Here is a 16,463-nt window from a genome sequence, read left to right as displayed (position 1 = left end):
TGGGGGCAGGACCCAGGCAGGAACGGAGTCAGAGGCACGGTCTTCCTTGGGCTGGTGTTGATTCCCCCAACACACACTCAGCACCGTAGTGAGAGAGAGGGACACAGTGGCGAGTGGGACGTCAGGGAGCTTCTTGTCTAGTGTAGACACGCTCAGGACCATTGGGGTACCGAGTGCTGAGCTCCATATGCAGGGTGAGCACAGAAGGGGCTCCCAGACCCGACTCAGGAGACTCTATGCATGAGAAAATCACAGGAGATTGAGACTGAAGAATGGTGGAGGTTGCCCAGTTCTAGCAAGGGAAGTTATTCAAGGCAGAGGAAATGGCATGCGGGGAGCCCCACAGGTGCTCTACATTCTTTGGCGAGATTGACAAGTCATTCAGTCTGGCTGGAGTGTCAAATAGTGGGTTGGAAGGGATAGTGAGAGATGAAGCTTTGGGGCTTTGCAATAGACGAGGAATCTATTGCAAAAAATAGATTCACAGGGGCGGCCAGATGGCTCAGTGGGTTAGAGCGCGAGCTCTGAACAACAGGGTTGCCGGTTCAATTCCCACATGGGATGGTGAGCTGCGCCCCCTGCAACTAAAGATTGAACACGGTGACTAGACTTGGAGCTGGGCTGCGCCCTCCACAACTAGATTGAAGGACAACTTGGAGCTGATGGGCCCTGGAGAAACACACTCTTCCCCAATAACATAAAATAAGAATAGACTCACAGAGCCTTGAAGCTAGGATGAAAAGTTTGCACTTTACCCTGAGACAGGGCCATTGCTTTTTTTAATCGAGGTGAAAGTTGCACAACATACCATTTAACATACACAATTCGGTGGTATTGAGTACATTCACAATGCTGTGCAAGCAACACCTCTAGCTGGTTCCAACGCATTTTCATCACCCCCCAAACAAACCCCATGTCTATCAAGCAATCACTCTCCATTCCTCCCCAACCCTCGGCAGCTACCAAGTTTCTTTCTGTCTCTATGTACTCACCTGGTCTGGATATTTCTTATACGTAGAATCATATAATATGTGGCCTTTTGTGACTGGCTTTTTTTTCACTTAGCATCCATTATTCAAGGTTCATCCATGTCATAGCACGATCAGTGTGTCATCCCTTTTCGTGGCTGAATAATATTCCATTGTACGGGTAGACCGTGTTTTGCTTATCCATTCATCGGTAGAGGGAAAGGGCCAGATTTGTGTTTCAGAGGGAGTCATCTGGCTCCTGGTGGGAGACGGGTGGGGGGTCAGGAAAGGATGGAGTCAACAGGCAATACCGTCCCATAGTCTGTCTTACCGTCTGCAAGACAATGGAGAAAAGCCAATGGTAGTGACTGAGGAGAGAGGGGTACACAGAAGTTGAGGTCTGCTGGCAAAAGCTCAAGGCCCCGTACCACGGAAAACCGTACCCTCTGGCAGCTAAGAGGTACTGGTGCAGGCAGAGGCTGGCCCTGGGAAACTCTATTTTCCTGTGAAATTTTCCCTGAGGGGATCCTGCTCTACCCAGTTCCCCTCAGAGCACACCTATCCGCCTGCCACCAGCTCTCCATCTCCCCTTTGTTCTGGTGTCAGACTGCCATCCTGCCTTCTCAGGGCCTCCTCCTTCTCAGGTGGATCTGGCTAACATCTCACTCCATCCCTCAGCAGAAAGCCTCCCTCTGCCCTGTGGCCACTCTCCAATCTCTCGGCATTTGAAGTCTCCGCATTTTCCTCCTAGCTGGAAGCACTCCGTGTATCAAATCCAGCTGGATGGGCAAGAGAAAACTCAGGCTAGTCTTCAGATTGGGGGAGGAGGGATGTAAATTACCGGCTTTTGTATAGATCATTGGAACCAACCTATCAAAAAGGGGCGTTGAAAAGGGTACAGAAGAGAGTAAATGTATTCTTTCTCCCACTGCCCCTTCATGCATGTTCTCCATATTTGTGTTAGTTTCTCAGGAGGAAAGCTTAGTTCTTGCGGTTCTTCTGGTCACAAGTGCAGTTCAGTCTAGTAATCATATAGCTCTAAACAGTATTCATTTTTAAACTTCACCTCTCCCTCGGAAAGGCTCCTCAGGTGGGGACTTCTGTCGTGAGAAAGGGCCTGGAGGGCTGCTTTTTTCTCACGAGAAAGCCCAACTTGTCAACACTGTTATGTTATGGAAGATACAGAACGCTGATTTTCTTTCTTTTTTTCTTTCTTAAGGGGTACTTGATGTAGGCAAAGCCTGCTGAGACTGGCTGTTCTGGACTTTCCCCTGTGCTGGATCCCATGCCCCTTTCAGGATGGGGACACTTTTAAGGAGACCCACAGTGGCTGCCTTCTTCAGGGTTCACATCTAAGGCCTGGGAAACATGAATCTTACCCCTACTCTCATCAGTGATGGGTAGCTCACTCCCAACACCCCCTTTTCTCTCTTTGCTCTGCCCCCAGGCAGGCAGGTGACTCCATGCTGATTTTTATGTTACTTTTCTCTTAGAGAGCGTCAAATGCAGCCATTGTTTTCCAAACCCCAAAAGATACCTGCCAAGCCATTAAGAGTTTCCTTGAAGCCCTCTTCACCAGGCTTGTGGTGAGGGTGATAACGTCTTCTCCCTTCCCTGCCGCCCCCTCCCACAGTGACACTTCCCCTGAGATAGTCTTCCTTGCAAACCTCTTCAATGACCCAATGAATTGTTTTTGTCTTTTGATAAGCTAGAGGTGGGGAAAGGGCTCAGATGAGATCTGCATAGATAGTGGAAGTAGGTACCATTGGTGCCATATCTGAGCCCTGCAGCTTTTGCAACTCTGTACCCAGGATGGCTTCCTACCGCAAACCTCTCCAAGACCTGAAGGCCTTCTCTGAGGCCACGTGGGCAGGCCAGAAGTGATGGAGACTCAGTACCCATAAGAGCAGCCCTCACCCAATGAGTGACGGGAGTTGGAAGATAGATACCCCCAGCTTCCTCTCCTCCAAGATATATTCTGCACCATCTCTCACAGTTCCTGCAGGACCAAGCGAGTGCTCACGGTGTAACTTGCCCATCGATGCACCGTACACTCCTTTCCTCCCATGTCACTTCCCCACCAGTGCTGCCGGGGGTGGCCTCCCAAATAACCTGACTCCAAGGGACACACATCTTTGCTCAGGCTGTGCTTCTGGAGAACCCAAACTCAATCACTGGCCGTGTATATCCCTTTAGAAAGTAAGAATGCTCTGTACCCGTTGGCTTAGCCTTAGCTTAGGAGAGCTCTGCTGAAATTCCAGGACAACAGGAGAAGTTGCATTTAATCGTCTATGGTACACTGTTTACAAAATGCATTCACATAAGTGAGGGTTTCTCAGCCTTAGATCTATTGATATTTTGGACCAGATAATCCTTTGTTGTGCAAGGCTGTCTTGTGCATTATAAGATGTTTAACGGTATTCCTGACATCAGCTCACCAGTGGTACCCCCCCTAATTGGGACAACCACGTCTCTAGACATGGCTAAATGTCTCCTGGGGGTCAAAATCACCCCTAGTTGAGATCCACTGACATAAGTTATCTGATGTCTTTTGGTGCAAACAGCAATCAATCCAAAGAGAGGATGATGATGGTGGTGATGGTGGTGATGGTGGTGATGGTGGTGGTGGTGGTGATGGTGGTGATGGTGATGGTGGTGATGGTGGTGGTGGTGATGGTGGTGATGGTGATAGTGGTGATGGTGATGGTGGTGATGGTGGTGGTGTTGGTGTTGGTGATAGTGGTGATGGTGGCAATGGTGGTGATGGTGGTGGTGGTGATGGTGGTAGTGATGGTGGTGGTGGTGGTGATGGTGGTGGTGATGGTGGTGTTGGTGATGGTGGAGATGGTGGTGATGGTGGTGGTGGTGGTGGTGATGGTGGTGGTGGAAGTGATGGTGGTGGTGGTGGTGATGGTGGTGGTGATGGTTGTGATGGTGATGGTGGAGGTGGTGGTGATGGTGGTGATGGTGGTGGTGATGGTGGTGATGGTGGTGATGATAACATTGCAACGTGACATAACATTCAAATGACTTGGCTAAACTTGCTCAGGTGCTGTCAGTGAACCTGGAATTTGATCCCAGACCTTCAGCCTGCCTTACCTCACTCCACAAGGGCCTGACATCGACTAGACATATCAAGCTCGAGTCATAGACAAAGAACATCGGAAAAACCACATGTCCTCCGTGAAAGTGTCAGAGCCAGGAATCAAATCAAAGCTTTCTGATTTCCGAGGCACTGTGCTCTTTCAAGCGCACTGCTCCTTCCTGGTTTACAAAGAACAAAGAGTTGCACTGGGGTTTAAAAGGAAAGCTATTTTCACCCTTGAACATGTTTCTACTGCATTTACAGCATTGAAATGAATGAGAATAAAGCCAAGTTGTGCGCTGCCTGGAAGCCACTGTTACCAGTGGATCAGCTGTGAAGTGAGCTGAAGGAATAAATATCTGCCATCTACCACGTTTCACACTAGCCTAATCCAGCCCTTTCATGATATGGATATTTTCATGGTACTTAGAATTAGGGGGCTCTTCTCTACAATTGGCAGGGCGCAGACATCAACCCCCCTGTTGATACCAATCCCACTATTTCTGCTGTCAGACAAATTCCCGGCAGACTCTTTCATACCATTGCATGTACTGAACACCTACTGTGTGCAAGAGAAGGTGGCAACTCCAGAATTCTGATACAATAGGGGGATCGAGGCTGTAGCCTAGTTGGAAACTGGTGGGGGGAGGAGAAGTCTAGGGGCTTTGTCTTGAAGCCACGCGTGCAAAGCCAGCAGACAGCTTTTATTAAGAGTGGATGTTTTGGGGGGCAAGGGTGCATGGGAAGCTGATGGAGATTATGGGGGCAATTAGCATCTCTTTAAGTCACCCCTTGGGACAACTTTACATGAGGAATTGTGAGAGGTGCTGTGGAAGATATTCTGGTAAAAAAATACATCCCCTGCCCCCTGGAAACAAACCTTCCACAGCATACCTTGTGTTTCTGTTGTTTTGTTCCTACTAATTGAAGCACCAACAGGGGCGGTTTCCACCCCTTCTCTCCACTACTAGACTGCAGCAAACGCTGCTGGATGAAGCTGTCTGGGGGAGGGCTATTGTCAGTCTGCTTCAATTCCAGGAACTTCACTCAGGGCCATTTCCTGGAACGCCACCCTTCTGGCGGTGAATTGCTCAACCAGGACACTCCTGATTAAAACCCTTCACGGTCTCCCCTCCCCAGCACGATGATATCCAAATGTCTAAACTTGGGTCTCTAAGCCCTTCCTGGCCTGACTTTCGCAGCTCTCTCCAGGCTCCCATGTCTATACCCACACCCACCTACACTGATCACCAGGCAAGTTCCTTCAGGGGCCATGACCGCTCTCCCTTCCTCCCTCTGCCTCGTGCTTTGCCTTCTCCCCACCCCCTGCTTATCAGCCTCATGGTCCCCTAGACTTTTGTGAGGATCAGAAGCATCACCTCCTCCAGGGAGGCCTCCGTGATGCCCCTAATCTGAGTTGATGCCCTCCTCTACACTTACCTTGATCATAACTCCTATCACAGTCTCTGGCTTATTAGTCTAAATACACCATTGCTTGGTGACCCCTCATGCCCTCTGAGCACAGCATTAGTGCCTGGCACACAGTAGGTGCTCAAAAATATGAGGAAGAGGGACACAAGAAAAGGAGAAAGACAAACGAGAGAGAGGGGAATAAGGAGAAAGGGGGGAATGAGTTAATATCTCCCCATGATGGAAGCAAGCTGGCATTCTTTCCATCAGAAATCAGTTTTATCCCATACGCCTAACATGGCACACATTTCTGTAGCATATTGAAGCGCTTTCTGGATTATTAATTGTCCATTGCAGTCCAAATAGTTAGTGTCAAGATACTGTCTTGCGTTTGAGTCTTTGAAAATGTCTCATCCTTGAATGTTATGAATAGCGATAGCAGGGTGAGCGTATTTCATGAATAAGGTGCTTCCAACCCACCTTCGGCCCTACTCCCTAAACATAATAGACCACCCGTTTGATTTTGAGTAATTAGTCACGTGATAAATGGAAGGATCCTTTCACCGTACATGAAAAGGCAAATTATAATTAGCAAGCAGTCCCCTGGTTCTGCATCAGAGAAGCATAAAAGACCCAGGTCCCTACCCCAGCATGTAGCCCGCCACCCAACACTTAGTTTCACCCATGAAATGGTTGTTGATGGCAGAGATATTGAAGGCAGTGTTACTTACAGTGCAGCATTTGACTCTGCGATGGGCTCCATGCAGATAAAGACCATATCATGAATGAGTCTTCAAAAGCCCAATCCACCCACCAACCTATGGGCCAGGCTTGTAGGAAGGGTCAACATGCCCCAGTCACATTTGCAGTCCATGCACCCCTGACCCCCAGTTCCTAGCCGGGGACCTGACACATAGTATGCCTCAACAAATTGTGTGTTGCTTGAAAAAAACAAAGTCTTGTTGCATGCCCATAACTTTTCTTCACAAACCCCCCTCTTCTCTCTGCTCCCCCAAGCCTGAACCTGAGCAACAGTGATATCCTGACTATCTATGACGGTGATGAGGTCATGCCCCACATCTTGGGGCAGTACCTTGGGAACAGTGGCCCCCAGAAGCTGTACTCATCCACGCCAGACCTAACCATCCAGTTCCACTCGGACCCTGCCGGTCTCATCTTTGGAAAGGGCCAAGGATTTATCATGAACTACATTGGTACGTGTCTCACTGGTCAGTTTTTTTTTTCCTTTGGGCTTGGATGCAGGTCAAGATGATTCCCTGTAGATATGTCTTGGGGTGGGGGGGTTGTGTTACGTGGACCTTTTAATATATTGGCACAGTAAGTATACATAGTTTTTAAGAGCTTGGGCTGTCTAGTCGGAAGGACCAGAGTTTGAATCCTAGGGCTGTCATCAATAGCTGTGTAACCTTGGGCAAGTCACTTAACCTCTCTGAGCCTCCTTTTTGTTATCTGTAAAACAGGAGTATTGATGCCTACTTCAGAAGGTTGATGTCAGGAATTAGTATAATAGATAAAGCCTCATAACTTTAAGATTCATCATGTTTCATTTGTAGCCAGCTGGGACTTCATATCATCAACACTGTCCTGTATTTGCAACTTCTCAAAGCAATATCTTCGTCATCTTGCCTTAACTGAAGCTCGGCTTTCTCCTATGGACTCTTCTTCCCCTGCAGCACCATCCAGTGGAGAAAACCACCTTTCCTCTCCACATCCCATACTTTAGGGCTTAGAGATGTCTTCTGTGATCCTCAGTGTAGCTTCCAAACCATTTCTCTCTTCCACATCTTAAAAAAAAGTTCAAGCTAAGTTCACCTTTGACCATCCAATACCCCCTTCTTATCGTTTTGTCCAGCCACACCCTTCCTTCCTCACCCCCCAACACTGTAACTCCCCCTTGTTCATTACTGGATCCATCACCCTCCTCTGCTAAACCTCCAAACCATGGGGGGGGGCGGTCCCAAGCGCCATCCTGGACCCCGTCCTGGCTCTATCTAGACTCACTCCCTATGTGCTTTCATCTAGTCCCATGGTTTTAAATAATACTTATCTATACTCCATTGACCCCTAATTTGTACCTCAAACTTGAACTTTCCCGTGAACTCCAGATTCCTCTGTCTAACTCCCTACTAAGTACTCTCTTGCGTGTCTATCTGACATCTCAGATTTAACATGGCCAAAACAGAATAGCTCTTTCTCTACGCCCACCTACCCCCACCCAGCTGCTTCTCCTGCTCTCTGTCCATCTCAGGAGATAGAATCACAACTCTCTTGACTCCTCAGGCTGCTTCTTCTTTCCTCACCAATATATCCAATCCATCTTCTCAATATGTTTCAGATCCAAGCACTTCTCTCCATCTTTCCATGGCCACCACCCACCTCCAAGCTGCCATCATGAGGCAAGCACCCACCAGTGAGGCAAGACCAGAAAACCATGAAGTCCCACTAATTCTATCCCCGAAGGGACTTTAATTGACAGAGAGTCTGGTTCAGTCCCGTCGTGTCACAGCAGAGGAAGCTCTGGACCACTGAGGATAAAGGTCTTGCTCATGGGCTCACACCAAAGGGCAAAGCCAGGTTTCCTGCTCTCAGCTCTGGGGGTTTCTCCACCGCCAATATTCTTGACAACAGCAGAGAACCTGGGAGAAAACAAGTGGGTAGTTAAAACCTAACTCCTTTTGATATCCAGAATGGTGGGTGGTTGCACCCTGAGAATTTCAATGGACAAGATTCAGCCAGCAATCGGGGGACGTGCTTGCACCTCCCAGGAATAATGGTGACATCTTGATTTCTAGGCTGGAACAGGGAAAAGGAGGGTTCATCCTGCTGAGTCTCCTGATACCACCCCCATCGCCAAAGACCCTCTGGCTGGAGCAAGACTCCGTGTCTTTGGTTTTTTTCTTCCCCTTGGCTTGAAGATTTGCCCATCTCAATCTAATACCGTGTTCTCTCTGTGCCATCTCCTGCCTCTAAAATACAAGCCACTCCGCTCACCATTGGATTTGTCAAGGAGTCTCATGCATATGGAAATAAATCCCTTGTTTTGTCTATTTCCAGCTGGTGGACCTTTCTCATCCTGGCCTGCTCTACATGCAACTCTCAGAGAGGCAAACACAAATGTTGATCTTCTTTTTCATATTTCTTTAGGGCCCTTTGCCCCTGAATTGTGTTTTTACCCTTCATTGTAAGTATTTTCAGAGTGTTACGGCTGCTCTGTGCTTTGTGTGGGTTCCCCACTCTTCACTGGGTGATGCCCGGGGCATAGGGGGCAGCTCATGCTGGCCGTCCAGGTGAGTTGCCCTGCAGAGTCAACTGCCTTTCAAGGGAGAGTTTCTGGTGACTTGGCTTCAATCTACAAGTATCTCCTCAGGCTTCTCCTCCCATCCTGCTGGAAGACGAGGTCATAGTTTTGCTCACTGCGTCTTCTCTGGTGCCTGAGTCATCTTCCAAAGCTGCATTCATCTTGATGGCAGAACTCTAACTCCCTCCAAGGCTGCCCAGGGTTAACCAAAAAGTCTAGCCAATGTTCGTTTTGGCAACATCTTGAAGAGGAGGTGCTCTCATTCACTGAAGCTGAAACTCAGATTTGTGTGACAATTTGAAGTTGGCAAGCACTCTTCCATATGTTATTTTACTTTATCTTCAAATACATTATCTTCATTTTCCAGTTAGTTTGGTTCACAAAAATCTCTTGACACCTCCTATGTGTCAGACCCTGCACTCAGCTCCAGGGCCTGAGAATGATTGGAATACATAGAATACTCTCCCTGCCCTCGAGCCTGCTGGTGAAAATGGAAGAGACAGTCTGTTAACAGACAATGTCAGGATTGTGTGCTGATGCTATGAGAGAAGCAAGCGTGGGGTTTCAGAGACTTCTTCCCAGAGGTACACAGCCTGGCTAAAGTGGGTAACACAAAGAGAAGAGTTCCCTTTGTCCTTCTCTCTGTGAAAGAAACACACCGTTAATTTTACAGGGAAGGCAAGTGGGCTTCTGTATCTAATTTTGATGCCAATCAATTTCTTGTGACCAGCTATGTTGAAGACCATGTTGAAAAGAATTCAGAGTAGGCAATGCCTGAAGTCAGTGAGAAAGCATACCCTGATTGATTAGTGATGCCTGCCATGGCATGGGAGCGGTATTTGCTATCCAAGGTCTAGATTTAACTAGACACAGATGCAATTCCCATTCAGTAGAGGAATCAGATGGAAGGGTCAGGAGGTTCTGTGGTCATTTAGAGAATTCTGAAGCTCCTAGACTGATCTCAAGGCCTAAAAGCCAGCTCTGGAAGATGGCCAAAGTTTATCTGCCATGGCTGCTGTCAGAACCTTCCATAGGAACACTCTGGGCTTACATGATTCTGACCTCAATTCTCCTTTGCACAGACAGAAGCAAAAGCCGATTCTCATCACTGCTTCTTGTGCTTTGTTAGTGTCTTTGGCCAAGTGCATGAGAGGAAAAAGAAATAAAAATGCAGAGATGAGTAAGCAGTGTTTTTCAAAGAGATATTGGTCACTTGTGTATTTATTCCTTTAATTCTAGGGTAATAAATAAGCTGTATAGTGTAGGTCAACTCCAATCAAATGACAAGGGCTCCCTGGAGTGCTGCGTTGAGAAGAACTGGAAGGTTTCAGCTTGATTCAAAGAAAGAGATTGCTATGATTGATTAGTGATATCTGCCATGAGCATAAGACTGGTAAATGGTGGCACGGATTTAGCACATTTGGGTATTTCTTTTGCCTGAAAGTTAGACCATGGTGCTGACCATAAGACTGAAACCATGACTTCAGAGCCCTGTATTCCTAATGCCTGGCATATAGTAGGTGCTCGCAAAATCTTAGTCAAACAAATCAATGCATCCATATACCTCAGCTTAGTGTTCCTGTCACATCCGGTACATTAAGTATCTTTTACATTGCCCTGAGGGATAGACAGGGTCATGATTTGTTTCTCTACTCTCTGATTGAGAGTAATGCGGCTCAGATATATTTATTGACATGACTGGAGTCACACAGCTTCTAAAAGAAAGAGAATTGAAGGGAAGTCTTCCAACTCCTAGGCCAGTTTTCTCATTCTTAGCAAAGTTAAGGACCCATCAGGACAGATACTTCTGGAATCTCCACCTAGTGTGTTTGGTGGACATGCAGATTTCCGAATCATGGTCTCTGGGAGTGGAGTCTAGGAACAGAAGAACAGGAAGGCAAAGTGACTTAGCCATGGCCACTGAATTTAAGTCAAGTCTCTGCTACCATGGTGGAAGCAACTGAGGTGATCACAAATTTGATGAAAGGAAACAGAGGGTCCCACAGGAATGTGTAGCCATGTGGGCTCACATCAAAAAGTCAGACAAGCAAACCTTTCTCAGTCTCAAAGCATTTGGCACAAAGCAGAACACATAGCCAGTATTTGCCCCCATTTGTCCCCTTTCATCCATAGTTCGAGCATTTGCAGCTGTGTCCTAAATCCAGGGCTTGGCTGATTCTTCAAAGGCCTAAAAATAGAGGCTCCTGTTCCCCACCAAGCAATTCTAGAAGCCATTTTCCTGTTCCCAACTTCTTGCAGACACCCATGAGATCTCCTTCCCCCAAATAAAACCATGATGAAATCCCGGGAAAAGCCATTGCTTCTTTCTCAGAATGTCTTTCCTGCAGACAGTGGAGGTACTTTGCTTTCCCCAGAAGCACATAAGAACTGCAAATTAATTATACGGCATAATTAGCTCTTTCTCAAAATCTGTGCAGTGGGCACTTGGAAGCAAGAATAGTAATAGTGGGCTTTGGATTACTACTTTAGTAATGAGAGTTTGCAAAAGATAAATGGAATCATTCCAAGGAAGACTCTGTGATAATAAGCTACGTGGCGCATTTTCTGGAGTGTGGTTAATGTTTGCTGACAATATGCAATGTGATTTGAGAGTTGCACCAATAATTATTTTTGTATTAATAGTTAAGTATTTATCTTAATCTGCATTACAAAAATATGTATTATCAGTAACCTATCAAACCCATGGATTTACACACATTCTTAGGATAAGGCTGAGTGTGATTAGCTACCTATGGCTGTATAACAAATGACCCCCGCCCCCCAAAATAAATGAGCAATAAATATTTATTATGCCACAGTTTCTGTGGTCAGGAATTATAGAGGGGTTTAGATGGGTGCTTCTTATTCAGGGTCTGTCATGCAATTGTAGTCAGGATGTCAGCCAGGGCTGCAGTCATCTGAAGGCTTGCCTGGGGCTGCAGGCTCCCCTTCCAAAATGGCTCCTTCCTGGGGCTGGCAAGTCAATGCCAACCGTTGCAGGAGGCTTCAGGTTCTCTACATGGCTCTTTCCAGAGGGATGCTTGAGCATCCTCACAATATGGCGGCTGCTTCCTTCAGAGAAAGTGAGGAGAGCAAGGAGAGAGCCTCAACAGCTTTTAGGAGGTATCCTCGGAAGTCACACATTATCACTTCCGCAATAGCCTATTGGTTATGCCCCTGGCCCGACTCAGTGTTGGCAGGGTCTACACAAGAATGTGAATCCCAGGAGGTGAGAATAACTGCAGGGGGGACATCTTGGAAGGTAGCTACCACAGTGAGGCAGGCATGGTTATGACTATGCTCTCAAGAAAGGTGAGGAACCTCAGACACAGTAAGGAGTAGAGGTAGGGTTCTGTCTGAATCTAAATCCTAAACTGACTTTATCAAGTCAAGAGAGTATTTGATAAGTTCAGTGACCCATGGGAAGAAGTCATCGGAACATCTCACTATAGAAAACTTCTTGAAGTTTAAGGGGTTTTTGGAAATGTGTTACTTATTTCTGGAGGCTTTTTCTTCTATTTGCTGTTTCCTCGGACATTCATAAAGGGACCCCCCCCCAAAACAAAAAGGCCACCTCCCCATCTAAAGATGATGTCTTTGTTTTAAAGAAGTGTCAAGGAATGACTCCTGCTCAGATTTGCCTGAGATCCAGAATGGTTGGAAAACCACTTCTCATACAGAGCTTGTGAGGGGTGCCAGAATCACCTACCAGTGTGACCCCGGCTATGACATCGTGGGAAGCGACACCCTCACCTGCCAGTGGGACCTCAGCTGGAGCAGCGACCCCCCGTTTTGTGAGAAAAGTAAGTATAGTCTTGTTTTCTTCCTCTAGGTCAGTGGGTGCTAAATCCCTCCCATGGGTTCTTTTCTCTCTCTTTTTTTTTTTTTTTTTTTTTTTTTTTTTGCGTGGATGCAGTGGAATTATTTAATGCAGAATCTGGCCTCCTTCCTACTCCACCAACTCATTTGTGCTGCTCAGCAATGTCATTTTGTAACCCGAGGGCAGGGATCTAAGACGCCAGTGTCTTCAGAAACCTGGCAGATAATGTACATGAAGGAAATAGACTCATGTCAGACAATAAGGAGTGAAATGGACTGTGATGGAGGGGAATGTGCTTAGCGGTGTAAAAACATCATTCAAATTCAGATCTTTAAATTTCCTGTAGTGGCCAAGCCAAGCAAATTAAGTCGGATCTTGGAGACCCCAGTTCAAAACGCCTAGAGTAGGTAGCTAACCTCATCCAGACGGCGTCCACTGCAGTCTCCTGGTTCCTTCTGCCTGCTTCCCTCAGGAGAGCCAGCCAGGCATGTCTGGTGATAGCTGAGTCTGGTGTCTTGGAAAGGGGTAGAAAAAGGAAGTACTTCTGGTTGCTACACAGGCTGCCTTAGTAGCAGGGGAAGAGCTAAATTCAGAGCGGCCTCTTCCCCCAGCCATTGGCCTCCCACCTCCTAAGCAAAGCTCTAGTCGGCATTTGCTGAGAATTCGCATTGGTTCTTTGGTAGACCTGTTCAGCATGACTCAAATCACCAATTGCACAATAAGAAATACAGTCGCCCCTCTGTATATACAGGGGGTGTGGTTTCAGGACACCCTCCCCCCTCCCCCCCCCCCCCCGCAGATACAAAAACCCTCAGACGCTCAAGCCCCTTATATAAGATGGGGTAGAACAATGCGTACAGTCAAAAACTACTGTTTTCAGTCTGTGGTTGGTTGAACCCATGGATGCAAAACCCAAAGATGTGAAACCCCCGGATATGAAGTGTGATCAGAGAAAGAGGGGTATTGGGGAAGAAGTTTGGGGGTCACAGGCAGTTCCTATCATAAATATTCCAACATCAAAGAAAATTAAGTGTAATTGTGGGAAACACGAAAGAATTTGCTAAAAATCCATAAAGTCAGCTACATAAACAGACTTATTTGTTCCAGAACAGTATGTGGGTGTGTGCATGTGTGTGTGTCTGTATCAGGATAGAAAAGTAAAAATGGACAGAGAGAAATGCCACGGGTGGTGATAAGAGAACCACCACAAGCTCATTAATGCGATCGGTGTCATTGTATGTTCTACAGCGTATTATTATTATACATTAATGTACATAATATAATAATATATAATATGATATGATAATGATTTTTAAATGTTTTAAATAATAATGATTTTTACGATGTTTTAAATAATAATAATAACTTTAAAGTATCCAAGTAACACACGCTTACTTACAGTACTCAAGCAGTAGTAAAATTGTGAAGTAGGAAGTGAAAATCCTTTATGATCTGATGCTCATTGGTTCATTCTGTATGGTTCCAATTGCATGTGTATGTCTGTGTGGGCTGTATATACACACACATGCATGTGTAGAAGGTATTGTGTATATAGACGTATATAGATATTCATATAGAAATAGCTACAAATACCGGACTTGTAATAACAGGGATCAATTCATACAAACTACCTTGCAACTGCAACTCAGAAATACGGGCATCTTTTCATATTGTCCATGTTGTCTATTTCATTCTTTTTTTTTTTTAACTAGTTTATTGTTTTCTTTTTTTCTATATCGATTTTTTTTTAATTAAAAAGTAATGGCGAAGGTGAGAGGTTTTGGGAATGTACAGAGGGATAGTGGATGGGGGGAGGGGGGTTCACACAGTGTGAGGGATATAAATGATAAATGTCTAAGTTTTGCTTTGTCTTGTGCACCTGAAACTAATTAATAAAAAAAAAAAAAAAGTAATGGCTGTTTGTTTTACTACAATCAAGTACTAAAGCAAGCAACAAGTCATCTTCACTTTGTTCTCCCTAGTATTTGCTCAGGATTTTATGGGTGGCTGTTCCATGTTTAATTCTTCCCCTGTTAAAGAGTTTGCATTCTTCCTTTCCTTTTTTTTTCTTTACCATTACAAATAATGGTGCAATGTACAACCTTGTATATAGGCCTTTGGGCCCTGATGCAAACATTTCTTGGGACCACTTCCTCAAAGTGGACTGAAATGCTGATCCTTTTCATCCTAACCTATTCTCCAGCCGCCTTTGATGAGCACATGCGTTATCTTCCAAACAGGAAAAGAGCTGAGTTAGGAGGCTTTCGAGGTCGTCTTGTAAATCTCAGGAAACCTCTGATCATCCAGAGCCCTGACGAGCACTTGGTCTGATTTCATCCCCTGTAGTTATGTACTGCACTGACCCCGGAGAAGTGGACCACTCGACCCGCCTAATTTCGGATCCTGTGCTGCTGGTGGGTACCACCATCCAGTATACCTGCAACCCCGGCTTTGTGCTGGAGGGGAGCTCGCTTCTGACCTGCTACAGCCGCGAGACGGGCACTCCCATCTGGACATCCCGCTTGCCCCACTGTGTCTGTGAGTCCTGTTTATTGACTCTTATTCACGGAGGAGGGCCAGGCTGTTAGGAGGAGGCCTGCCACCCTTTGGGAGCGGTTATCATTATCCTCACACAATAGCTAACATGGATTGAAGGCATGGATACTATGATATTTACGGTAAATGTATCAGACAGGGTGGGAACCCTCTCTTCTTCCTCCAGGAGCCTTGTGAACATGGCATTATTGTATTCATTTTCAGAAGAGGATACTAAGGTTCAGAGAGGTGAAATTATTGCCCCAGGTCACACAGCTAGTTAATAGTGGAGGCCAGAGGCACACCAGACCTGCCTGACTCTTTAACTGCTTAAAATTGAGCGGTCCCTGAGGCACTAAATAAGGTGGGTTTAAACTCTCTTTGCCCTCGTCTAACTGGAGCCACCAAAGCAAATGTTGCGTTAAAAAGGCACTTTTTTGGGTTTCTTAACCATAAAAACTCAAACAAACAAATGAAGAGGCTTCCAAGGTCACTCTGAAAATGGAGGGGTTGCTATTCTTAGCCAGCAGAGGAAGTGGGGAGTGACGGTCCAGGGGTCTCAGCCTTAACTGCACCTGCAATCACCTGAGAAGTTTGAAAACTCACGGGACATTCTGATGCAACTGGTCTGGGGTGCAGCCTAAGCAGTGAGGGTTTTTAAAGCTCCCCAAGGGTTTCGATGTGTGGCTGGGGATCAGAATCATTGCTTAAAGAAAGCAGGAGGCCTTACAGAAGGAACCAAGCCTCACGCCATAACCGGAGTTTAGAAACTGTCGGCACCGCGAACATTTTACATCAGTGTATTATAAACAACTGCATGCAAGGTACAGCCAGCGCGAGCTCCAGAAGCTGAGGTAGGGCTACATCGAAATTTAAAGCTTCTGCACAGGAAAGGGGGGACTTTATTATCCTCCTGTGACGTGTAACGGGGACTCTTAGCTCACACGGCCCTGGGTTCCCAGCTCCCTCTTCAGTCTGAGTTCTAGAATTTCTAGAGCGGAGGGGAATCTGGGAGATAAAATACAGCTGAGGGATAACTTACAGAGAAGACACAACTGCCCCATTTTTCAGGTCATAATAATAGTTGTTATTTATTGATTGTGTAAGACATTTTGCTAAGCACATTATATGTATTTGTGAATGTATATGTATGTATGTGTGTAGTATTATGTGTGTGTGCGTGTGTGCGTGTGTGTGTGTGTACATATATATTAGGGAAACTTAAGCTCAGAGGGAAAAGCAGACAATAATAGTTATCATTTATGGACTGTATAAAATACATTGGTAAACAGATTTTATATATACGAGTATATATGTATATTTGTG

The 16,463-nt window shown here is 46.1% G+C and overlaps 1 protein-coding gene across 3 annotated transcripts in view; it reads left to right on the top strand.

Annotated features, from left to right (window-relative positions):
- The window catches only part of SEZ6L (seizure related 6 homolog like), a 179,099-nt gene that overhangs the window by 143,853 nt on the left and 18,783 nt on the right, over positions 1–16,463 (top strand). For all 3 annotated transcript variants that reach the window (XM_074321069.2, XM_074321071.2, XM_074321070.2), the window contains exons 10-12: positions 6,481–6,677; positions 12,391–12,585; positions 14,949–15,140. In XM_074321069.2, coding sequence (XP_074177170.2) covers positions 6,481–6,677; positions 12,391–12,585; positions 14,949–15,140 — 584 coding nt within the window. The remainder of the gene's footprint in view (positions 1–6,480; positions 6,678–12,390; positions 12,586–14,948; positions 15,141–16,463) is intronic.

The sequence above is a fragment of the Rhinolophus sinicus genome, chromosome 9 (genome assembly GCF_057876585.1).
Source record: "Rhinolophus sinicus isolate RSI-liver-muscle chromosome 9, RSI-T2T, whole genome shotgun sequence".
In the NCBI taxonomy this organism is placed as follows: Eukaryota; Metazoa; Chordata; class Mammalia; order Chiroptera; family Rhinolophidae; genus Rhinolophus; species Rhinolophus sinicus.
The sequence above is the reverse complement of the archived record's forward strand: the minus strand, read 5'-3'. Positions and strand labels throughout refer to the sequence as shown.